At 39.2% G+C, this 27388-nt stretch overlaps 1 protein-coding gene across 1 annotated transcript in view; it reads right to left on the bottom strand.

Moving 5' to 3' along the window:
- Positions 1 to 2332: 2332 nt before the first annotated feature.
- Positions 2333 to 27388, bottom strand: part of slc17a6a (solute carrier family 17 member 6a) — a 38144-nt gene continuing 13088 nt past the window's right edge. The window contains exons 8-12 of the mRNA XM_064335697.1: positions 25424 to 25573; positions 22284 to 22416; positions 14032 to 14142; positions 5928 to 6055; positions 2333 to 4381 (exon numbers count right to left, since the gene is read on the bottom strand). Of these exons, the coding sequence (XP_064191767.1) occupies positions 4040 to 4381; positions 5928 to 6055; positions 14032 to 14142; positions 22284 to 22416; positions 25424 to 25573 (864 nt within the window). The 3' untranslated portion in view covers positions 2333 to 4039. The remainder of the gene's footprint in view (positions 4382 to 5927; positions 6056 to 14031; positions 14143 to 22283; positions 22417 to 25423; positions 25574 to 27388) is intronic.

The raw sequence follows: 27388 nt of genomic DNA, 5'->3' as shown, positions 1-27388 counted from the left end.
CCTGAGAGAGGGAAGGAGACTAGACTTGGTTGATGCTGAAGAGAGAACTGGAATGCTTTGTGAATCTCTGAGTGGTAAACATGCACATAAATATCGTATAATCATATGTATTCTCCTGTGTATTCATTTCATCTGGTCAAATGGCCAGGAGACTCATTCTCGATCCCTTGCTATTATTCTTTCACTACTATCCTATGATCAATTGTGCAGACAGGCACAGCCACTTCAAGGCCAGATGAGGTAATCAGCAGAGAGTTGTGTTGGATGGGTGATGGTGATTGGGTGATTGCCAACATGGTGAAAATAATTAGTGGATGAATTCTATGGGTGTGACCCACATATGGGATTTCTGACTGTTGTCAATAAAGGTTGAATGTATCAGGAAATTTCTTCAGAGTTCTCTTGAACTGCGCAGGAGGTGCTCTCCCTGTGTGTGCACATAAGTTAATAAATTGTCACTGATTGTCATTTCATCTTTTGGGGTTCCTGGGGTGTTGGTCACATCACCTTGTGACCTACAGAGAGGAGAGGACTGTTCTACACACTGTTGCCAGCCCTTTATTATGTGTTAAGCACAATTGATCTGCAATTCGTTTAAATTTGATTTGCGAGCCGTAATTTGTGTTCTGTCTGAAGGCTGGGTCAATAACCAGTGTCTGACATAGAGGGGTGACACGTCAGGGTATTGATGGTGTGATGGCCTGGATTCTTGTGGTGGAGTGGGGTTGAGGTGATGTGCTAACATGATCCCACAATTTTTTCAACTTTTTTTTGATTGAACGATAGCAGGTGTAAGTTCACTGATATGTTGAATATATCGACGGTTTGTGCAATCGCTAATAATTAGTACCATCTCTTCATCTTCAGATGTTTAAAACTGTAGGCATGATAGTGATAAGGTGGCGTTCACATTTACTAGCCAGGGAGATTGCTAGGAATAACATCATAGTGGTGCATTCCATCCAGACCCAGTATCTTAGCAATGTAGTAGTGTTGCTAAGGTATGGAATGGGAGACCAGGGTTCCCAGCTCCAGCAAGAAATCATTTCAAATTCTCAGATGCTTTTCTGCGCAGTGCAAACATTGTAGTAATAATCTAAATATGGGTAATATGCAGTGAGGTACATGGTTTGGAAGACACTGGGTAGGATATGCCCAAAAAGACAGAGAAGTTGTGTGCCTTTACAGCAGCTTTTCCTGACAATATTTTTTCCACAAATATATCTGTTCTATACATGTGTTAATATATTCTGTAGTATGTAATGAACAAAATTGACAAAGGTGTTTCCAAGTGGCTATTGTCTGCAAGAGTGATACGCAGAGATTTGAGCAAGCCCCTCAAGTTGTTAGCCTATCACAATGCAATCGTTTGTGTATAACATTATTTTTGATGCCACCATGGTGTGTTTTTTTATCTAATTAATTTTGTTTTGATTTGAAATCCACATTAATATTTGTCTGGAGGAGTTGTGGCCTTACATATTATATTATAGATTAAGCATTTTCCTTCATTCACGGTAACACAGCTTTCATTTTTTTTTTCACATTTGCACATCAATAGAGATATAATGTACAAAATATATCTAATGATTCTATCTGGATCTTCCTGAAACAAAATGCTCTGATTAGGTGTTGAGATATATTAGCTTCTGTTATCGCACACCAATATAAACTTAATATTAAGTATTTTATTTTTCTCTTTACAGGATTTGGACATTTATCTCTGGCAGAACACACCAGACTCATTCAGAAGGGGTCTAAGCTTGCTTGAATGATTGGAGTTAGTGTGTATTCTCTAAATAGCCGCAAGATTGCTATCCACCCCTCCTTACATCAATTAGCAGGACACAGGGCTCAAGAGAACTGGCCATTGATTTTCCAATGAAGAGGCTGGAACAACATTTGGGGTAAATAGGGTCCAGTTAGGCAGAGTCATCAGCATGTATGTCTCTGCATTTTCAATGTAGGGTTTCACCTATGGAGTCTTGGCTTGGTAAGCATCTCCTGAGAAACATGCTATGAGTTACATGGAAAACCTATTTTCAGTTTTTAAAAAATCAGCTGCGTCATGTCTACAGAAAAGAATCTGGAATTGCTTATTAAGGCACACCAAGATACTCTGGTGCTGGATTGCTAGTGCTGGTATCAAGGAACTGCAGAAATTGTCTAAACATGATGAACATAATCTGTAAAATTATAAACTACTGCTAATGGTCATAAAATCTATACCAAATATTAATTTCAGAAAATGATTTATCTTTAATATCGTAAGGACTGTTATGATCAGTTTTTCTCCAGAAGGATTTTAGACAGAAATAACAGACACATCTCATTTTATCTTTTTTATAAAAGGATATATGGAGTATTTTATTAACACTTTTTGACATCAACAAACCTCTCCACTGAACACAGCAAAAGAAGCCATAAAACCACACTTTTACTTTACTCTGAGGCACAAAGCAGGAATGGTACCTTTAAGTCATGTTATACATCTGTCAATTTTTTGTACATTTAAACACCTTTGTAGACAATCCTTACGTCAGTATATATTGCAACAGTGGAGGGGGGGGTCAGTGCAGGGTAGGATGGAAGGGAGGGGAATAGACACTCCAACCACAAACACGACACATTTCAGTCAAATCCCAAACAAAGGAGGGTATCAAAACAGAACAGTAGTACATCCTCCAGAAGGACCACTGGGAAAATACAGAATACTAACAGATGATTGGACATCAAGGAAAAATAAAACAAAAACCACGTAGTTCAGAAATTCTGGTCTGGAAACGATTCCCCTGTGTTCCCTGCGTCATCAGCTTGTCAAATAGGCTTATGTCTGGCCCTAGCGATTTTTAAATGTTTTTTTAAACGTTTTCTTTTGTATTTTTGTTTCAATCATAACACGACTCAAAAAACACCTACAGATACATTAGTATTACATACATTTTTTTTTCAATGGAATGACGGCAACTGTTACCATGGATTTATTGCTTTGTACACCGAATGCATTTGCTCGGTCAGGAAGGCCCTTGGGGCTCCTGGGCCAAAGCTTACTTGATTCCTTGTGTGGTCCCCCTACAAATCCGGCTCTTGATGTTGCCTTTGGTTAACTGTGCACTGAAATAGACACTAGTAACAGCTCCAAACAAAGAGAAGAATAACAAATGTCCGACCATGCATTATTATCATTCACGGAAAGTCAAAATTGAATGACATTACTTGAGGCCTCCAAAGACACGCAAATGTTCAGCATCACGAATATCAGTAAAGAAAGAAAGGAATGGTCCATTCTGGGTCGCAGACGGTTTTGTCAACAAACCGCTCTCCCGAATGTTACTCCGATGTCCCCCTTGACCACAGCTCTGCCTGAGCGCTAGATGTGCTTCAGCAGACAGAACCCTGAAACAGCCCTGTCTGAAGAATATGGCCTTTTAAAAAATCAATGTGCTCTTATAGATCAATGACCTAAAGTCCATGATAGTCTCACAGAAACAGTATATATATACGCATATATATATATCATATGAATTTGTAAAAACACATGAATAAGAAATTAACTTGCTCACTGCATTAAAAATGATGGGAATACCTCTCCATCTATGCATGAAATAACAAGTCAAATGTTTTGGTTCAGGTATGAAACTATGATAGTCGACTAAACCATATATTCTTTTATACCACAGTATCTGGCTCATGTGGAGGCTTTAGTCCCAATACCATCTCAGGGGGTTAGAGAACTAATGAACTTTAAACCTAGCCTACAATAATCTACAGGTGAAGAAGCTGGATTGGTGAGATGAGAAATATGTCACAATGTCATATATAAGATTGCACTCCAAATGAATATTCCATTTTTACATGTACAACTTGCCAGTCTGATATGTTACCTCTGTTCTATTTAAAGTTATACATTACTTTTTGAAGGTTATAATTTTTTGACTTAAGATTCAATTTGTGCAAACATACCACAATGGATTTTTTTTCCTTTTTTTCTGAACTCACAAACACTACAAAATAGATCTACTATGTATATGTAACTGGTCTATGAGTAGTCCTCCTCCTGCTTGTAGCTGTAGCTGCTTTGCTCTGCTCCCTCCTGTACGTATTCCTCCTTCTTCTCCCAGCCATTGGGCCAGCCTCCATTAAGCTGGGTGGTGGCCCCATAGGTCTTGGCGGGACCACCAAGGGCCCCATAGCTCTGGGTGATGTCACCTGTTTCTTCAGCCAGCTCGTCCTCATCAATGAAGCCACACTTCTCCTCACTGGTCACCTCAGGATCCGCCCATGGCTGTTTCTCCCCTGAGGCAAAGATCCCGTAGAAGATCACGCCCCCATAATGCACCAGGGCGGCGATCAGGAACACATACTGCCATTCCTCCCGAGTCTGAAGGTACAAGTATGGGAGATGTCAGTCAGTACAACAAAGGACACACGTATGGGAGACACAGGAGAAACAGGCATAGGAGACAGTAAGTCAGAGGACACAGTTATAGGAGACATTAGTATGTAATACGACACAGGTATGGATCAGTAAGTCAGAGGACACGGGTATGGGAGATATCAGAAAGTGGGAGGACACAGGTATGGGAGATCTCAGTAAGTCAGGGGACACGGGTATGGGAATTAGCAGTAAGTCAGGGAACACAGGCATTGGAATTATCAGTAAGTCAGAGGACACAGGTATGGGAAATATCAGTAAGTCAGAGGACACAGGTATGGGAGATATCAGTAAGTCAGCGAACAAAGGTATGAGAGATCTTCGTAAGTCAGAGGACACGGGTATGGGAGTCATCAGTAAGTAAGAGGACACAGGTATGGGAGATATCAATAAATTAGAGGGCACAGGCATGGGAGATATCAGTAAATGAGAGGACACAGGTATGGGAATTATCAGTAAGTGAAAGGACACAGACATGGGAATTTTCAGTAAGTCAGAGGACACAGGTATGGGAGACATCAGTAAGTCAAAGTACATAAGTATGGGAGATATCCGTAAGTCAGCAGACACAAGTACGGGACATATCAGTAAGTCAGAGGACAAAGGAATGGGCGATGACGGTCACTTGGAAGGAGTGTGAACACAGCCAGTCACAACAACAACTGCAGACTACAAACCGGCATGTTTCCTCTAAAGCATATGTAGCCTGTTCTTTTCCCTCTACAGTCCACCAGCTGAGTGACATAGCTGAGAAATGCACAGATGGTGTATGCCGACTGCAGGTAGCCAGTCAAACAGATGAGCTGCTGTTGCACAATGAGGTAGGTGAATACCCTGCAGACCATACCACCTCTCCCTTTGCAACCTAAATTGAGTTGTGTGCTGCAGAGCTACTGGTCACAGCATGTTTCTCTGTACCTTTAAGTCAAATACCACATGATCTGATGGTATATGGACCCTCCCTTTGGTACAAAACAGCTCCGTCTACTTGGGGATCCAACAGCTGTGCTGAAAAACTGTTGTTTGTTATTGGTCTGGGAGCGAGCTGCTAGCTGGGGACTGCCTATCCAGTGCCTATAGAACTGAGTATCTTATCAAATGAAGCTTAAACTGTTAAAATTAGGATCACGGCAAGGATTCCAGAACAGTTCAATGAAAATAAATAGTGGTTGTATGAAATCACCATGACATAAGTATGGCATAAAACCAAGAATGTTAACAGAATCAAGACAGTGTATGAGGTATGACATGGTTCACTGTCAAATTAAGAAATAAGAATCAATAAATTACTTAGAACCTATAGTACCACAGAACCAAGGCAGGAGAGCAAAACATGTTTTGCTAGAAATGGGTGTTTAGCCCCCTAAACCAAGTTTGCTTTAAAAGAGTGTTCAATTATCAAAACCAGATATTATTTGAAAGGGACATAGTCATCTAAACAATGAAAAATATGCTCAATCATCTAAATAGGTTTTACAAGTAGTTTGCCCACCTTATGTTTTGTCATGGCGCCAACAATTAGTGGGCACACCATGCCAGAGAGGGTGCCCACACCATTGGAGATGCCCATGAGGATGCTGGCATACCGAGGTGCTATGTCCAGGTGGTTAACATTGAAACCTACAGAAAGGAGAAGATAATATGTCCAGTTGGTTAACTTTAAAGCCTGCAGAAAGGATAAAATCATATGACCAGGTGGCTAATATTTAAACATACAGAAAGGAGAAGATCATACATCCAGGTGGTTAACAGTATGCTCAGAATAGAGAAGAACATTGCAGCCCTGTAGAGGGACCAATAGGACCAATAGGACTGTTTTGAGTTTATGTTTACATTACATTCACGAAACAAAAAAGAACTAAGAGGAAGTTCCCATGAAGCCTCATTTTATATTTTAATTTTTAAAAATAATTTGTTAATTTATTAGTGGGAAGGCATTGTTGAGTATAGACACAGTTAGATTCACATTTTTGTTTACAAATGGAAGGCCAAATCATCCAATCTATTCCAATTAAGTCAAGTGGGTCCAATTAGCATATAATATTCACACTAGGGGGTGTTCTTTCCCACCCCCTAGTGATATGGGCGCCGGCACCCGCAGAATTTTGACTTATCACATATACACAAATTACTCAAATAAATTGATCAAACATGCAAAAAATTTGCATTCAGAGCCGTCCAGAGATTCTTCGGAAGCTAACCAGGCCATTTGTTCCCTTATCTGTTCTTCCTTTAGCTCAGGGCAATAAAACAAAAGGAGCCTCCCTGTTCCCTGATTGCTCATCACACCCTAAACCACATCATACACATATTAATGGGCTGGTGTATATGCATCAGTCTTCATCAGTTCATTCGTTCATTTGTTTGTTTGTCACACTGTAGTATTTATCATGTGTCCACCACAAGGTGGTCACGAACCCATTATATCCTAGAAGTGTCCATTACACAACAAGTTAGCTCAGTCTCAGCAAGACACAAATTGAGGAGTTTCTGTTTTCACTGCTGAGTGTTGGTTACACATGTAGAAAGTAAGTAATTTTTTTATTCTTTTTACATTTTTATTGAGGCATCATGAAATAGCTGGGCTATGATGCGCCAGTCCAGAAGAGACATAGCTACATTGTTCTTGTGGGCTACATCACTAGCTTACAAATCGTAATGTTTGAACAGTAAATAACTAACAATCTTAATTATTCTAGTGATTACATACCTAAGAGCATACATCACATTTCCAAAAGTATGTGGACACCTGAATATCACACCCATATATACTTGTTGAACATCTCTTTCCAAAACCATGTGCAATAATATAGAGGCTGCTGTAAGAGTCTTCACTCTTCTAGGAAGGCTTTCCAGTAGATTTTGGCTCATGGCTGCGGGGATTTGCTTCCATTCAGCCACAAGAGCCTTAGTGAGGTTGGGCACTGATGTTAGGCGTAAGGCCTGGCTCACTGTTGCCATTCCAATTCATCCAATTCATGGAGTCCTCCGCTGCTCCAGATTCCAATGACGGTGTGTTTTACACCACTCCAGCCAATGCCTGGCAGTGTGCACGCTGATTTTAGGCTTGTGTATGGCTGCGCGACCATGGAAACCCATTTCATGAAGCTCTTGACAAACATTACTTGTGCTGACATAGTTTCCAGAGGTAGTTTGGAACTCTGTAGTGAGTGTTGCAATGAAGGACAAATGATCTTTACGCATGACATGCTTCAGCATTCGACGGTCCCATTCTGTGAGCTTGCGTGCCCTGTTGCTTTGCGGCTGAGCTGTTGTTGCTCAAATACATTTCCACTTCACAATAACAGCACTTATAGTTGGCTGGGGCAGCTCTAGCAGGGAAGAAGTTTGACAGACTGACTTGTTGGAAAGGTGGCATCCTATAACATTGCCACATTGAAAGTCACTGAGCTCTTCAGTATGACCCATTCTACTGTCAATGTTTGTCAATGGAGATTGCATGGCTGTATTCTTGATTTTATGCACCTGTTAGCAATGGGTGTGGCTGCAATAGCGAAAATCACTAATTAGAAGTGTTGTCCACATACTTTTGGAAATGTAGTGTAGTTATATCATAAACACCCTGGTGTACAGAATCAAGAAGTACTGTTTGCTTCCAGATTGAAGCTGTTATAGATTAACATATCAGTTCCCAAACATTTATAGTTGCCTCGTTAGTACATTAGCTGAATGCAGTTTTTAAATGCAGAATGTCCTTGGGTATTGTATGTGTAGCTTAGCTTTGGGTATAACCAAGACAATAAAACGTTTCAATTGCATAACTCGAGAATTTTTAATTTGAGCATTTCTCTGGCAAAAACGTAAACACCAGCATAATCGTAAGCAGCAGGTCGCAGCAGCGGGTTCCATTTGTATTAGGTGAATTAGAAAACTGAACAAGTGGTTATCTTGGCTAATGCAGTAGCCACAGTGAAGCAGTTTTTTTATATGTTACTTTGTTAAATTATAAAAGCACCAAACCAGTAGTGTCACTTCTATGCCTATCCTCCAATACAAACTACATAGTTATTATCAATATGTTATGTATATATGTATTTAGTATTTGTACTTTGGTTCTTGGTTACCATAGTTAACTTGTACAGCTGCATTACTCGTGACTTATTTTACACAATATTCTGGGAATTTTGTTAGATAAGTCTGGCAATATTCAGCCCTTGCACATTACATTACATTACAGCAGTTTAAAAAATCCAAGGTGGATTTTTAAAATTCTGCCATATTCTGTTATCAATTTTTTTTTTTTCAAAAATCATGTTAGAAATGATTTAAGTTGCCTCCAATCACTTTTGTATTTTGTATTTTGTATTTTGTAATTACAATTTAAAAATTAACTAAAAGTAAATAAATAAAAATGCATTTGTAGCACTTCAGCATTGCCTATATTTAACATTGACATTACTAAATTCATACAGTATATGCACTTTAGTACACTTAATGTGCAGACGGTTCCATAAATGTTGTTTGTCAGCGCAGGCGTTCACAGAGTTTAACAATTAACAATAATTTTAAAAGTATAAATAGAAAAATCAAGCGGAAGACACACAGTTTAAGTTGTAAGGTCTTAGGTATACATGCTACCTTGTAGTCAATGTACATATTTTAACAAAAATAAATAATAAATCCAGTTCTGTGAAAATCTTATAATCCATTCATCTTTCAATACAGCACGCGAAATAAATCAAATAAATAAATCATTCAGAAAAAGTTTTAAATTTCCAGTTCACTTTCGGTATTTCCTGTTGGATCTTTACAGTTAGTTTGTCCATATAAATGTATTTGTAATCCAAAACAGACCTTTTTATAAGCTGTAGCTAATTCTGAGCTCCAACGCCATTTTGAACTCAATTTGAACTGTTGGTGATCAACTGGTTTCAGTTGTCTGAATAACAATTGGTGTCCTTACAAGTCAATCGAGCAACTCAGCAAATTAGAGTACTCTTAGCCTAAAAACAAGCACTCAGAGGAGTTTCTGTGTTTACAGCTGAGGCCATTTAAATGGCTTTCTTAAAGAGGTAGTGCACTTTATAACAGTCTATAACCTAATAGTGGTGCATATTCAAATAAATTTGTTTTTCACAATGGCCAGGTTATTGAAGAACTGGACCAAAGTGAATTTTCAGAAACCCTTGTTGAATTTCACAGTTTTTACGATATATGCACAATTTCTTTCTCCAGCGGTGGGAAACCGCTAGAGATAAACTGTGTACCATAATTTTGCCACTGGCTGATATCCATTTTGAGAAATAAACAGTAGAGCAGGTAATTTATAAGGTGCTTCATGTTTTTTTTTTACATTTATATTGTGTACCATGATTAATTCCTCACATAGGTTTTTATACTTCAAAAGGTTGTGATGGTACACTTGTGCCCTTCAAATACTGCCGTCATCCATGTCATTCACATCATCCTGTGTGTTGCCACAAGGTTATATGGCTTTATTCAAGTCAAACCAGCAAAACAACCTTTTTATTTAATTGAAGGCTTATTGTGGGAATATGGGAATTCAAGGTTACAACATACACTCACCGGCCACTTCATTAGGTACACCTGTTCAACTGCAAACTGCACCCGTTAACGCAAATATCTAATCAGACAATCACGTGGCAGCAACTCAATGCATTTAGGCAGGTAGACATGGTCAAGACGATGTGCCGAAGTTCAAACCAAGCATCAGAATGGGAAAGAAAGGTGATTTAAGTGACTTTGAACGTGGCATGGTTGTTGGTGCCAGACGGGCTGGTTTGAGTATCTCAGAAACTGCTGATCTACTGGGATTTTCACGCACAACCATCTCTAGGGTTTACAGAGAATGGTCCGAAAAAGAGAAAATATCCAGTGAGCGGCAGTTCTCTGGGCGAAAATGCCTTGTTGATGGCAGAGGTCAGAGGAGAATGGCCAGACTTGTTCGAGCTGATAGAGAGGCAGCAGTAACTCAAATAACCACTCGTTACAACTAGGTATGCAGAAGGGCATCTCTGAATGCACACCACGTGAAACCTGGGCTACAGCAGCAGAAGACCACACCGGGTGCCACTCTTGTCACCTAAGGTAGTGGCCGGTGAGTGTACATTTGCACACTACATAAAGGCTCAGATTTACTTAAGGATTGTGACTACTTTTCTGATACAAAAGCAGATGCTACAAGGTTGCAATATCTATGTTGTATTTACTAAATGGTTTCAATGGTCAAAATTGCTATTAGGATGTATTTTACAAGAATGACGTCACTCTGTGACTTTCATTTTGACGCATAGTTAAATGGTTTCATGCATATATCACCTGGAGTGAACATGCTAAAAGAGGGTGGAGATGCTAATGGTCCAATTACTTAAAGCATGCATTAATTGCAACTCCCCTCTTTGAGAGAAAAGTTTTAGAACTTCTGAATGCAGGTGGTAATTTGCGTAGATATAGCCTATAGCCTATAGTTCATAGGCTGTCAGGCGGTACACACACCCTCCACAGTAGAATTAGTTTCCCTTGTGGGCTACATGGAGTGGAAATGAATGAATGCATCCTCTGATGCATAACACTCTGGAAAGGAGGTGGGATTTAAAATATGTTTTACACATTTCTACTTCATTTCACTTCTAATTTATTTTCAGATAAAATGACATTTTATTTGTCTTACTGAAAGGACACAGGACTTCTGTTTAAGTCATCGGCTAGCAGTTAGTTTAAAAATGCAGATCTGATTTTTTAAAATTTAAACAATTGATCTGCGTATGTATTCATCAAGGTTCATAATGAATTTAATAAACTATAGTTATACCTTCAGACATTATGTGGCTTTCTCCCATCACAAGTTCATCTGTGTTTATTCCTTCCACCCCACACATTTTTCATTTTGGTAGGGATTTTCCACCTGTTGTTCTATCAAAATATCTTTGACCTTTGACCTAACAGTAGAAACGAAATGCCCATCACAACCTTTGGTTTGGGAGTGCGAAAAACAAGCATGACTGCAGTCAATAAGTCAGGGTCACACAGACATGAGATGAAGGAAGACACTTAATGTGCAGCTTGACAGGCAACCCAACCACTGGGGGCTGCTAGCCTGTTATGAGATCACCTCTATCTATGTCATTATATCAGCTGTCTGAAGCTCTCCCTCCCTAGATGATGCTAGTGCACATTATGCTTGCCCTGTGAGGCTGGCGGCCACAGCTGTCACATGCATGGTGCAGATTTGATTCCAGACATGGGGGAAAAACTGCTTATTAACCATGTCCTTCCAACTACCAAGTGAATTAGCTAATTAGTTAGAACTAGCTATCTAATTACAGGAGATAAGCCACTGTATTTATGTCTACATCAATGCCATTAGCAAACCTTAGCTAGCTATGATGGCTAGTAAGTTATAATTAGACTGTGGCTATTTTCTTACAGTTGTTACAGCTACTGTTGCTTAAAGTGCTATTAAACCTTTAACATTTTTCATGGTATTTATGATAAATATACTGTGAATATCAAAAGAACAAAGCTAGGGATTACAGTATGTACTTGCTGTTTGAATACCTGCAGTTTGGAATGTACTTAGGACAAACAACATGGAAACTTGTGTTGCACTCTAACTACAATATAAGTATGTACGACAGTACACAGCCTTTATCTTCATTTTGCAATGTTTAACTTGTTTAATATACTTGCATAATATTGGAAAAAAATGTTTTTATTTTTTTATCTGAGGGGTTAGCGTTTTTTTGTTGTTGTTTTTTTTTAATCTAAGGGGTTAATGGTTCTCACAGAAAGACATTTAGAATCATGTAAGTTCTATATTTCAGACATAAAAGGAAATTCAGCCCAACTGTTCTATTTTGTCCAGCCATATTGTGAGGGAAATGGCGTTTCCCCTCACCCCGTTACACCTCTCCTCAGCTCCTGCTTGTATGCTCGGCCTCCTGGGAGTGCTACTGAATTATTAAAGGCTCCAAGAGAGCAGTGAGCAAAAAAAAAAACACGAAAAAAGAAAAGCCTCTTGCGCCTGTAGCTGAATGCATTGACCGGAATGGAATCCTCTCTCAGGGGTGTGAAAGATCGAACGGGGTGCTCTGGTTGAAAAGCAATGAAGGACAAGACTTGCTGTTATAGAATATCACCATTCGATCTGGAGCTGTCCCAGGCTGCTCTGCCCCACAGCGGGTCTTTAATTGGTAACAGAGGAAGCAGATGCCAGTGCTCACCCAGATCCTGGGCCTAAAACAGCATTTTTATTCTGAATCCTGAAGAGGATTCATCACATTTGCCTGGAAAGGAAGCCTTCCCTATATTCCACATTTTCTTGGTGGGGTGCTTTCTGTGTCCACCACAATCATAGCTATGCATTGAATGGATGCGGCACAGGCAAACTAAACACAGTGTATGCTCTGCTGCCACTATATTACAGGTATGATAAACATATGACAGGAGACATGATTGTGATTTTTACTTTTTTTTTTTGGCCATTTTCTCCCTAATTTAGTCATTATACCAATTCCCCTTGTGTATCACATTCCTGGTCAATGCGCTATCCTCTGTCTGTCTGGGGAGGGTGTAGACTACCACATGCCTCCTCCGATACATGTGGAGTCGTCAGCCGCTTCTTTTCACCTGACAGTGAGGAGTTTCACTGGGAGAGCATAACACGTGCAGAGGTTCACGCTATCTCCCCCAGATCCCCTCCCTGCTGAACAGGCGCCCCGACCAACTAGTAGGAGTTGCTAATGCAACGATCAGGATTCATACCCTCACCAGCTTCCCACCCGCGAACACTGCCAATTGTGTTCGTAGGAACGTCTGACCAAGCCAGAAGCACCGCTGCCGGGGATTGAACCCGGGTCTCTGCGGTGGTAGGCGAGTGCTTACACTACCCAGACGGCCCCTGTTTTAACGTTTTTTTAACATTAATATTCCCTTAAGTCAAATATCATTAGACTGTAAAACTAATGCATTTGAAAATTCAGTTTATAAATATAGTATCCATCCATCCATACATCCATTATCTATCCTGCTCATTCCAGGTCAGGGCCGTGGGGGTGTTGGAGTCTATCCCAGCATGCGTTGGGCAAGAGGCAGGAATACTCCTTGGACATGTCACCAATCATTGCAGGGCACACACACCATTCACTCACATACTCATACCTGTGGGCAATTCAGACTTTCCAGTTAGTCTAACCTTCTTGTCTTTAGACTGTGGGAGGAATTTGAAATGCCATGAGGAAACCCCTACACGCACATGTGGAGAACATGCAGACCCAGCCAGGATTCAAACCCAGGACCTGCTTTCTGTGAGGTTATCCAACGCAACACCATGCCACCCAAACTATAGTGTAGGCATATAAAGTGACTACTGTATCTATTAGTTTTTTTTCACCTAGGTTTCACAAGATGAAAAGGTGTCATCAAAACATTCTCTACTAGTAGAAAATATAGTATGACCCATGTATTATTTACTGAATTAATTGGTAGAGCACCTCTCTGGTTTTTGGGAAATGTGAAGACACATCTGTCTTATTCCTCTTTTATTTTCCCTGAACATCACCAGGAAGTGACGCAGAGTGTGAACTCACACCAGCAGTGTGAAGATGGAAGCTTACCTGATATGGCAAAACCACTGAAGCCCACAGCGAGGACGAGAAACGAGATGGCCATGCCTTTACTGTGGGAGTACCCTACCACCAGGAGCAGCGTGGCCTCCATCCCAAACCCTGCAGGAACAGGCACACAGCATCACAGAGGCTCACTGCATAATGTACATATCATAAATACATATCTGTTGTCACTCTTCCATCACCACACGGACCTCACCTGTCAGGCTCATAGCCTTACAATAAACACCGGACATGTGTCAAATACTTTATTTAAAATAATTTCATCTTTTAGACATCAGTCAATTCCTGCTTATCACTGACAATTTAAAAAGAAATTTCTATTTTAAAAAATAATAATAAATAAATAAATAAATCTTTCAATATATTGCAATTTTTGGATAGTAATGTGCCTTTCAGAAATTCTCCTGGATTTTCAAAAGTATTTTCAAATTTGACCAGAATCTAAAAAGTTAAAGGAATTTAACAAGCAAATCCACAATAGCTGCGACCATACACGCGCATGCATCCATGTGTGCATGCATCCACGCACACACCCTCACACAAACACGTGACCTCTTCTTTGGCTCATGACCAACCTTTCCACAAAATCTTGTGCAAATCTGTGAATCCATTCGGGAGTTATGCGCCTTTTTGTGATAGACCACGCCCATCACCACGCCCCCTCTTGGTCAGTCGGGCTGAAAGTTACTCTACCTTCGGTCATGACCAACATCCATGCCAAATTTCAGCCTCCTAGGGCGAAAACTGTGGCCACTACGGGGTGGGACACTTTTGTGGACCAACCGACCGACCAACAGACCGACAGACCAACAGACAGAGCTATAGAGCTGCGGTCGCAGCTAAAAACATTTGACCCAGGTTAAATGTGAAGTAAGTCCAATTAACTTCAGGGATGTGCTTTGCTGCTTGAAGCCAATGGTTAGAGACATTTTTTGATGAATCATGATATTATATATATATATATATATATATATATATATATATACATATATATATATATACAGGGGTTAAATTGGGGGTGGACGGCGTCCACCCACCTTTGGTAAATAAAAAAATAATTTTGACTGGCAGTTTTACAAATAACTATGACAATCCATTTTTCGTATGCTCCATGTGTAACCTCTAGCCAGTTACTCGCTCAACCAATCAAAAATCCGAAGAAAAAAAACTCAGGAGGAACAGTCGTTTATATAGACAGGCACAGAAAGAAAAATATCGTTGATTGTCTTGATTGTTTGGAAGCGGACGCGGTAGGTAATTTCATTAACATGTAATTTAATCTATGCAACATTTTAAAGAGAGATGAATAAACAGCACCCACGAACGTCGGCTATTATTAACAGCAACTTTGATTGCTTGAGAAAAATCATCAGGTTGCTGGTCAGCAGCTAAACTAGGATTGAATAGCTATTTCCCAGATAACGTTTTATTCAGCAGCGACTGGTGGCTGGTGAGCTGAAAATTGGTGGGGCGCAAAACTTTCTTTTAAGCTAATCATTGATCTCAACCTGTTTTCATTAGTAATTTTCCTTTATAATCAAGCGTGCCAATGATCAGATTAATCAAATGGCGAGTAGTCTAACACACAGCGTCTTCATACCGTGTTAGGGGGATTAAATCATAAATTCAATTTATCCGTTAAAAATCAGTTTTCATCACCAAGTAGTCTACACTTAACAAACAAGATACACCCGTCCGTTATCTACCGTGTTAGCTTTCCGAATAACCAGCAAAAACAAAACCTGCAATTCAATTTTGTTTACAATCTACGCATTGCAGATATTTGCCATGAATACGAGTGCGGAGAAAGAAGTGTGGAATGTATCCGCAAATAATGATATAATAATAATTAAAAATGTGCACAATTTTGTACTGCAAATGAAAATACATTTGATATAAGGCCTAGGCCACTCGATAAAACTGCCTATTTGGGGAGAGCTGGTTATATACATGATAGTATTGAGTAGCCTATTTTGTGGATTAATTGTATTGATACTTACTGCTTAGTGATTAAAACTGATTTTTCTAAATCACATTTATCATTTAATCTCCCTAACACAATGTGAAGAAGCTGTGTGTCCCTTTCCAATTGATTAGTCAGATGTTTGCACGCTTGTTTATCACTGAAAATTAATTAAAACAGTTTGAGATCAATGATTAGTTTAAAGGAAAGTTTTGCGCCCCACCAATTTTCAGCTCACCAGTCGCCGCTGGTTTTATTTTGTTTCAATTCGACAGTTTAAGAAAGATGGATAAAGGAGGAAGAAAGGGAGGACAAAAGAGAATGACGACAGATTATTTTCGGGGGTAAAACAATTCTTAGCATTAATGACACTCAACAAACTTGAAATATTTTATGTAAAAGCTTGCATCAATAGTATACATTCTTTTTAAAACATTGTTTTCCTTAATTACAATTTTGTGCACAATACATTAAAGGTACAACTATTTTGAGCTGAGACATTCATTGTACCTTTTTTCGCCCACCTCCTACCGGATCTCAGCTTCCACCCACCTCCCAAATCCCAATTTAACCCCTATATATATATATATATATATATGGGTACCATTGTGGGGCTGATCATGTCCAAATTGAAATGATTAATCATCTGCAACCATAGCTACGTTCAAACTCCTCTACCAAATTGCAAGTGTGTAGGCATCCATGGTTCTCTTCTGAAACCCATTGTGTGCCAGATGTTTCTTTTCACACTGCAGACTACAGTTAAGCTTGCTTGCATAGATGAGGAAGAGCTTTCATATACGGCTTTAGCATGCAGTCAACATACACTCAATCGACCAGCATGGGTTACTAGATAGTGGTGAACTTGGACCCTGAATCCTACCATACAGGGGCGTGAGAAGGGGGGGTGCTGAGGGTACACTCATCCCCTGCAGGCCAAGAGTGGAACAAAGTGAAAATAATATTTTTACAGATGTTTTAACAAGTAAATGAAATATTCACTGATAAACTATTGGAATTAGTGTAGCTAAGGGTGCGTGTGGGGATGTCTTTATACTATTTGGTGCAAGTATGAAAAGAAACGTGTGCCTTGGTTCACAATCATGTTGCAGTCCTGCATAACATCAGGTCAATGAGAACAACGTAGCGCATTCAAAATTGCACAAAAAAGAATTTCTTATCTTCAAGCAGTTTAGAAGTAACAAATACAAAGGCACATGGCATCTTTTACAACCCAAACCATAGGACATGGGTCTAAAGAGAATGTAACATCTCTGTGGCATCTTTCTCCCCAAAACCAGCCACCCTCACAGCAAGAGCAGTTGAGGAGTCTCAGCCAGCAGTGCCGGAGACAGCAACTTTGGCGGGTGGAACTGAAGAGCCATGTCAACAAAACATAATATTTCCCAGAAAGAGATTTGGAACAAATTTCATTTAAGGCAAGCTAGTTTTCAAAGTATATCTCTGATAAAGACTGTGTTTTTTGCTGCAGTGTGCAAGAGAAGGGGTTCTGGCACATTGATGAAAAGATCAGTTTGTTCACAATAGGAGGATTTTCCAGTTGGCGTAAAGCCACCATAAAATTTGGCCTGCACAGTCTATCTGACATGCATCGCGAATCAGTTGGACTGCTGTCATCTCTCAACAACAAACTGATTACCGCCTTATTCTCTGATCAGATGGAGAAAGGTCAGTAAATTGCCAGGAAAGTTTTAGAGCTGCTTTTTAGATCTATTGAATTCCTCTGCCATGAAAGACTTCCAATGAGAATCCATAGTCACCGGACTGGAATTTGCAGACAAATGTATTATGGAGCAAACAAATGCATTGTCCAAAGCATATGAATGCCTCCAGCAAAGAGACAACTGGATGTACGATTCCAGTCAAAATGATATATTGCACATCTTTGCACATAAGTCATTCCACAGAAAATGGACTAGGCTATCGGGACTTTCTTCAGAATTCTTTCATTTTTAACTGGAATGTCAGGTATGCCATCCCGTGAAGTTACGCCTTGGCAGGGCGGCATGCCCCATACCTATACAGCACAGAGAGTTTGCAACTTTTCGGGGTTTCCTACAGAAATAACCAATGAGCACAGACTCTCAGCCCTTAAAAACATTCACTCTGTACCTTCTGATATCATGTCAACAGACAGAAGGAACAAACAACTTCACACATCCGCACATTAAAGCCCCAAACTTTTCCTTTGCTACTTCTTCTTCTACTTCTTCTTTTTCCTGTCTATTACATAATCACAAATGTTCCAGGCCCAATACGTCTCCCCATTTGACATTTTAGGTACACCAGCCAATCAAAGCGTATACACACCCAATGCACATACAGTGAGCACCATAAATCATTGGACAGTTACACATTTTTTGTTATTTTGGTTCTGTACTCTAGCACTTTGAGTTTGAAAGGATGCAATGAGGTTGAAGTGCAGACTGTCAGCTTTAATTTGAGGGTATTTTCATACATATCGGATGAACCGTTTAGAAATTATAGAACCTTTTGTACATAGCCCCCCCCCCCCCCCACATTTTCGGGCATCGAAAAATATTGTACAGTTTAACATAATGTAGAATAAAGTAATCATTTCTAATATTTGGTCACGTATCGTTTGCATGCAATGACTGCTTGAAGTCTGCTATGCATAGACATCACCAGACGCTGGGTATCTTCCCTGGTGATGCTCTGCCAGGCCTGTACTGCAGCCATCTTCAGTTCCTGCTTGTTTCGGGGATTTTTGCCTTCAGTCTCCTCTTCAGCATGTAAAATGCACATTCAATTGGATTCAGATCCGGTGATTGACTCGGCCAGTCAAGGATTTTCCACTTTTTGGCCGTCAAAAACTAATTCGTTGCTCTAGCAGTATGTTTTGGGTCATTGTCTTGTTGCATGATGAAGTAACGTCCAATGAGTTTGGAGGCATTTTGTTTTATCTGAGCAGATAAAATATTTCTGTAGACTTCAGAATTCATTGTTCTACTTCTGTCTGCAGTCACATGATCGAAGAAGACAAGTGAGCCCGTTCCACTGGCAGCCATACAGGCCCAAGCCATAACACCCCCTCCACCATGTTTCACGGATGAGGTGGTATGCTTTGGATCATGGGCATTTCCTTTTTTTCTCCACACTTTCCTCTTTCCATCACTCTGGTACATGTTAATCTTTGTCTCATCTGTCCACAAGACTTTGTTCCAGAACTCTTGGGGCATTTTAGCAAACTGTAATCTCGCCTTTCTGTTCTTCAGGCTTATCAGTGATTTGCATCTTGTAGTGTACCCTCTGTAGTCCTGCTGTTGTCAGAAGGGTTTTCTTCACCAAAGAAAGTATTCTCCGGTCATCCACTACAGTGGTCTTCCTCTGTCTACCGGGTCTTTTGACATAATTGAGTTCACCAGTTGTTTTTTTCTTGTTAATGATGAACCTAACTGTTGACTTGGGCATGCCCAGGGTTTTTGCAATGTTCCCGATTGATTGATTCTCATTTCTGAGCCTTATGACAGCCAGCTTAATTTGCATCGACACTGCGGTCTTCCTCATGTTGTCACACCCCAACAACAATCTTCAAAGGCAATTGCAAAGTCTAGAATCAAGACTAGACATCAACAGCTCTCTTGTGCATTCACTAACGACACAAATGAATACACCTGCATAACGAAACACATCTGTGAAGCCCATTCAACAAATTTGTAGTACCTTAAAATGGGGGACCATGTACAAAAGGTGCTGCCATTTCTAAACGGTCCATCCGATATGGATGAAAATACCCTCAAATTAAAGCTGACAGTCTGCACTTCAACCTCATTGTCATTGTATCCTTTCAAACTCAAAGTGCTAGAGTACAGAACCAAAATAACAAAAAATGTGTAACTGTCCAATGAATTATGGTGCTCACTGTATATATTTTTACTAAAAATATGGCCACTGCGGCTAATTTGCTGGTGGCTCGCTGGTAATGTGCTTGCTTATGGGACCTTCAAACAACAGAGAGGCAAGGGATCAAATCCCACTTAAGGCTCAGGCAAATAACAATTGCGTATTACTTTAAAATTATTGCTTTTACAACTGTATAATCATTGTGGGAACTCATTTATTTTCCTGAAATTCATTCTCTATCATTTCACATGCAAAATCAACATAGTATCGTTTCATGCCTACAAATGAGTTAATTCCTAGTGAGCACCGAATACAGACAGTATCTAAATATCTGAAGGGATGGAAATCTAGGTTGACATGTTTTGACATAAATGCACTAGGTTAACTATATTTACCACTAATTTGCTCAGTTTTTACCCTGATATAGGCTGCCTATGTCCTAGCCAGCTAGAAAACTATCACACTTCAACCAAATCTAGTTGGTCATTAACCGAAAGTATAGACTGTATTATGTTAGACCATCTAAATGTTCAGTTAACCAGCTATATTTGGTTGTAGTGTCAGTGTTCTTGCTGGCTAGGATATAGCCAGGCCATATGGAAGCAAAATCTCTGCTGAATTAGGGGTGAATTGAGCCAACCTACTTATGTCAAAACATGTCAGCCAAAATCTCCACCCCTTAAGACATCTAGATTCCAGCTATATCCATGCTTGGGCTTCCTGGGCTACCTTCTTCGCAAGAAAATGGTGGCATTAAAGAACCACTTTTTATTGCAAAGCCGTTCATGGCCATTTAACTAAGTAGGTGTTTATGACTTTATTCCCTTATGCAATATTGAAATTCAAATTATATCAGAATGTTCAATCCATATGTTTAGAAAAGGTCACAAGCAGGGAGCCATATACATTTCATGATGGCAGATCTATTGATTTTCTTAAAAAGTGACAACAGCTGACTGCTGTGGCGTTTCTACTGTTAAACTACATTTTTACTAGGCTACTGTAGCTAACGGTACCTGCAAACACCAAATTTTTAAATTGATGTTAGCTAGCCCTATTCTCTACCAATTTACAAAAAGTCTTTCTTACCATGGGTATATCAATAACCTTCCTTGCTCAGCTGTTGTCATTCAGGGTTTTTTAAACTGAGATGGCCAACACTCAGTCTCCTGACTTGCAAAGATGCTAATTGCATCTGATGAAATACATGACTTCAACATGCAAAAATGGAAAGTTACTCACACGTACAGTTAATGCCAAAAGTTTACATACACCTAGGTTAAAGATATTCAATCTCAGTTTTTCACATCTCCGCACATTTCATGTTACCATACATTTATTTTGGCAAGTCAATTAGAGCATCTACTTTGTTCCCATCAGAGGTCATTTTAACAATCGATTAAAGACAGATGTATTTCAGCTTTAATTCACTATATCAGAATTCCAGTAGGTGAAAATTTTACATACACCTAGTTGACCGTTTCTTTAAACAGTCTGGAAAATTCCAGATTCCAGAAAATGATGTGATTACTTTTTATAAGCTTCTGTTTTTGGGCTTACTTTTTAAAATTTGACTCCTTATTTTGAAGTGTACAAAGTGATCCTTTTTTTATCACAATAGTGGTTTCTATGGCTTAATGGTACATGCTAACTAAATGTAGCTATTAGGTATTTCCTCCAGTTTGCAATCTCCCCACTCCCACGTTTGCAATAAGTTTGTCCTTATTCATCTTATTTGTCAAACCAGTAGCAAACAAGTTGCCATTATAGCAGTATAGAGTTTGAACAGTATGTTCTGGAAGTCTCCAGGTAGATAAAGTCTTATTAAAGTTTGATATCTTGCAGTGATACCGATGTATTCTATTTCAAAGAAATGCAAATACATTTGTAGAATAAAAGCAGAATCGATTCTTTGATCCACTGCCTCCTGTAGCCATTTTTTAACTGCTGTTCATCAATTTAATTTCCCCTAACCAGGATTCAGAAAGTCTGTTTTTAAAATGGACACCTCCCCATAAGAGTGCCTGACTTTAGATATCAATTTGTGCTCCCACACAAATTCATGGTTAAATTATTATAAATTTGTGAATGGCCGTGCTTGTTTCCGGTTCTGTCAAATATGGAAAGCTCATTTTATCAAGAAAACTGCTTTACTGACTTACCAAATGATTTAAGTAGTTCGTTTAAATTAGTTAAATAGCATTAATATGTTTCAATGTGCTGACCATTCTTTTCCCTTTGTCCATTTTAAAAACAAGTTTCTCTTTACTCTTATGACTCCATTACATCATCTCCTTACTTGCACTTCAATAAAGTATCAAAAAGAACTGAAGAATGATCGACTCAGTACAGACATTTTTAAGAGTAATTCAGATAAAGGCCAAATCACCTCCACAATTCATGATCTTCCTGACCATGGTGGTTGACATGATGTTCTTGGTCCGCAGGAAGTCAGCAATCTGGCCTCCGATGGGGACAATGATGGTCATGACCAGATGGGGTAGGGCAGACAGCATGCCGACCTGGACGCAAAGTTGAGTGAACATCATGTCAGTTTACTGGACACTTGATCAATTAAAGGTGTACTTAAACATATGTCCATTCACAAACAATTCTTCACCAATTGTTCTGTTTCATAAATGTCTGTTAGCAAAGACAACAACATGTATTGGATGCCTCACAACCACAATTACAGGCTCTGAAATGTGCCAGTTTGTGAAGGCCTTTATAGAGTGTGGATTGTAGGCGGAGTAGTTCACTCTGACCATTTGCCAGACTGCACATCTGTATTTTCAATGTTCTGGAAAAAATACTGTCTAAAATTAGTATTAGTTATTTAAAACTTAAATAGTTTAGTTTAATTTGTTTAGGTTACTATTCCTGGATCTTAATGGAGTGCACAAAGAAATAGCCTTGCACTGGCATGTGGTCAAGATCAATGGGAAATCCTTATTAATCTTGACAGACAGAGAGAACCTTTGCCAGTGTGAAGTATTTCGAATCAATCAATTCTATCAGCTATCCCAGTAAAATGTTAACAACCTCAATGTTATCCTTGATTATGAACTAGAAAAAGCATCCAAAATGTATCTCGTATTATGATAATATCTCTAATAGCTATTTTAAGTAATTTATATATGAATTACAAACATAAAATACTTTATGTCCAAAAGTATGTGGACTAGCCATTGCTAATCCTGATGCCCTTCTGAATATTCTAAACTTGTCAGCCAACTAGCGATACAAACATATTCAACAAAAATACACATGTTGAATATTACTTCTTGTTTCATGTTCTAACCGGTAATATTTGTTGGTGCCTGGAAGGCAAGGGGCAAGACTGAGAAAAATGTTCTATGAAATATGTTTGTTCAGACCTAACTGGCAGGAAAAAAGGGTTTTTTATTCAATGTTAATGAGATCAATCACTATAGTATGTTTATAACTGTCAAACTGGAATCTTTTCTGAAGGAATTTGCTCTTGCATCAAGAAAACAAATATGACATTAGTTATATTACTAAAAGTTATGAAAGATTTTTTATTTACAATGTCCCATGGAAGCAAATGCTCCTATTCATTATTATTATATCCTAAACTGTAAAACAATATATATTTTAAAAATCCAATGCAATCGAGAAGTTTTTGCCAAAAGGAAAACATGTACAGTGCCATGAATATTTGCACCCTTCCTGATTTGGGACTTTGTGCATGAGCTGTCGCTGCACCCTTGGAGAAATTTTGACTGGCTGGCCACTTCTGGGAAGATTCACCACTGTTCCAAGTGTTCTCCATTTGGAGATAATGGCTTTCACTATGGTTCAGTAAAGTCACAGAGCCTTAGAGAAATTGCGTTGTAACCCTTTCTAGACTGATATATTTCAACAAATTTTTTCTCATCAAAGGAATGCCCTTTGATCGTGGCATAGTGTGCTTCTAGAAACTTTGTGGTGACTATTTCCCTCTGAAGGTAAGGTTCAATATTAGTGAGATTTATATTGAACAGGGCTGGCTGCAATCAAGCCTGGCTGTGTTTAATCAGCTAAATTTAATTATCAATAAAATTTGGTTAATTTGTTGATTGAGTAACTGAGGGGGCAATTGGATTTTCACAAACGTGATGTGAGTGTTTGATAATTATTTTTCATAAAATAAATTTTAAAATAATTTAAAGAATATTCTTTGTGTTTACTCAGTTTCCCTCGAATATTACATTTTGTCTAAAGATCTGAAACCACTCAGTGTGACAAATATACAATAATAGAGGGAATCAGGAAGGGCCAAATACTTTTTCACAGCACTAGCTATAGCTGGAAATTCCATAGTTAGGAAACACACGTCATTGGATCTTCTCTCCATGACAAATGGAGAATGACGACCCAATGCACACAGAGTCTGATATGAAACACCCTGATTTTCATTGACCTTTGTTGTGCACTCTGCAAGCTGAACCTCCAGTTTCATATCCAACCTGATTTGCTTGCAGTAAGTTGCTTGCAGTAATCACCCACGGTGACAATCAATCCTGCTACCGAACAGCAGCAGTCAGCCAAGAACGATTCATATTGCTTACTTTCCCTGTGAGACATAAATCAACTGTACTGTTGGGATATGTTTTTCTTTTCCTCCCTGGTATTGGTAGTTTTAATCATAGTGTGGCAGGAGACCAATGCACAGCACACATTTACTCATGACCCCACTGACACTAATATGTAATGTTGAGGACCAATTCTTCTGCACAAGAATTTACCACGTCTCCAATGCATACAACCAAAGCCTAGAAATCACAAAATGGCTGCACATGCAGCTTTGTACCACAGTACCAGCAGTACAGTGGTTAACTGAAAACAGCCACATGTTTACAAAAGAACTGCATAAGTCCAGGATACTGTTAAAAGGAGATTATATCATCAACAAAGAAGAAATAAAAAACAATTAAGACATAATTGAGTCTGAGATGCATACTTAGCTTTCATGTGAAAACGTTCAGTTTAAGAAGTGCAGTTCTTTGAATTTTTATACCACACTTCTACCATGCTTCTGCAATGCTGTCAGTAATTATGTCAGTAATGATCAGATAACAGAAGACCCCAATGAAAACTATTGGCATTTCGTAGGCTGATGTGCGATTATCCATCTGGGGGTCACCTTGCCTAGAGGGACACTGCAGTTTCCTGCATGGAGTGTCAATGCAGTCAGGAGATTAATATCGGGGAGAGCCATTTGCGTGATCTCAATGTCCAATATGCATAACACCCTCCAGTGTGTTATAAGGCCATTTCTGAAGCATGAGTTTCATAGAGGATGAACATATTACAGTTCAGAAGCATCATAATCACATTCATACGGTAAAGGTAAAAAGTACGGCAAATAAATTGAAATAACTATCTAAATAATAATGAAGAATAAAAACCACAGATCCGAGCATGACTGAGAACACAGGTCACAGGAACATGTGAAGGGTGGAGTGAAGTAGTGACGAGTCACTTGACCTCACAGGAACACTCGCTCTTTCTCACAAAGGCTCTTACCTTGCTAATCTCAAACCCAAAGACCTCCTCAAAGTAGGCGGGCTGGCTGATGAGCAGAAGATAGAAGGTCCAGCTCCTGCAGAAGTTGGCCACGATGATTGCATAGACAGGCATAGAAGTGAAGAACTTCTTCCATGGGGTCTTATATTTCTGCAGAGCAAACAGTGCAGTTTATTTCAGTAGGTAGGGAAGCCATGAACCAGTGAGTTCTAACATGACCCTCTTGTATGTCTACATGGGTCAAATAAAAATAAGGAATACTTTAAGAATAGTCAAGGTTAATGGCATAAAGACAATAATGTTTTATGCTATTTCTTATGCTTGCACAGCTATGCTTGTCATTCCCCTAAATATCATATATTCCCTTGTTATATCAGGTTGCACCCTACAGTATAACACTCATATGCAATACATTGAAGATAAAAATTACAATGACATAAAAGAGTAATAATTACTGTAATCGTGTTTAGTTCCACAAGAGGTCTTAATCAACAAAAAAAAAATATATATATATACACATTAAAAATAAATAAATAAATATATAACTACATGGACAATGACAGAAATTTTGTTGTTTTGATTCTGCATTCCAGCACATTGTATTTTAAATGAAACAATGAATATTGCCATACATGACCTGCCTGTTGACCTTGCTACCTCCACCTTCAACTCATGCCTCTCCCTATCTCTTGACTCAATTTGTCCTCTTGTCTCCAAACCAGCAAGATTATCAACCCCCTGCCCGTGGCTAACAGAATCTCTACGCTCTAGCAGAACCTCGCTGTAGGCTGCTGAGAGGAAGGATGTGGAGAAAATCCAGATCCTCTGACAACCTGACCTCATACTACACTTTGCTGGCAGCCTTTTACATTTGCTGTCACATTGGCTGAGACTTCACTTTTTCAATCTAAGTTCAGTGCATGTGTCCCTAATTCACGTGAACTCTTCTCCACCTTCTCTTCCCTCCTCATTCCCCCTCAACCCCCCTCTTCCTCTTCTTTTTCTCTTTCTGGCCTACTTTGAGGGGAAGGTGGCTTCCAATGATCCAATGATGCCCCTTACTCCCACATCCCTCTCCTCTGTCCAGACCCTAACCCTAACCTTAGACCTGTCTGCAGCATTCAACACGGTCAACCACCAACTACTCATCTCCACTTTGGCTGATATGGGTATTTCTGGGACCTTGGTTTGCTTCCTATCTTCCTATTCCAGCACCTTATCCCCTTGTTAAAGGAGTCCCACAGGAATCTGTACAGGGGCCTCTGCTGTTCTCCATTTACACCAAATCTCTTGGTTCAGTCATTAATTTACATGGCTTCTCTTATCACTGTTATACACAAACTGATGCCTATGATACACAACTCTTCTTCTCTTTCCCTCCCTCTGCAATACAGGTACATATTTTTTCTTGATTTGGCTCTGTGCACATTACAGTTTGGTTACAATTTTAAATCTGTAATCAAACACTGCACAAGTGGTTAGAGTACAGACTCTCAGCATATAGTAAAGGGTGTGTACACATTTTCACCATGTAGAAATTACAGCACTTTTTAAACATAGTCCCCCCAGAGCACCATAATGTTTGGGATCTATTAATGTTATATATATGAATGTAGTCATGTTTAGTGCTCCATCATATCCTTTGCATGCAATGACTGCTTGAAATCTGTGACCCATAAACATCACCAAGGGCTGAGTATGTGTGTTTGAGTAAATGTATGATGAATTCTGATGTGTGTTTTTGAAAGTGTGAAAAATAATGGCATTCTTACATTGCTAAACAGTTAGGACCAGCATGGCACTGATGTCTATCAGATTAAATTGTTATGGAATGCTATGGAATTGTGAACACATATGCCCATTGATCCACCTATTAACATCTTCTTTTAATGCCCTCTGGACATCTTATCATTCTGGGTCAAATCAATAATATTAGCACATTATCTTTTTTACTTACTACCTAAA

Source organism: Anguilla rostrata, chromosome 5, assembly GCF_018555375.3.
Source record: "Anguilla rostrata isolate EN2019 chromosome 5, ASM1855537v3, whole genome shotgun sequence".
Taxonomy (NCBI): Eukaryota; Metazoa; Chordata; class Actinopteri; order Anguilliformes; family Anguillidae; genus Anguilla; species Anguilla rostrata.
The sequence above is the reverse complement of the archived record's forward strand: the minus strand, read 5'-3'. Positions and strand labels throughout refer to the sequence as shown.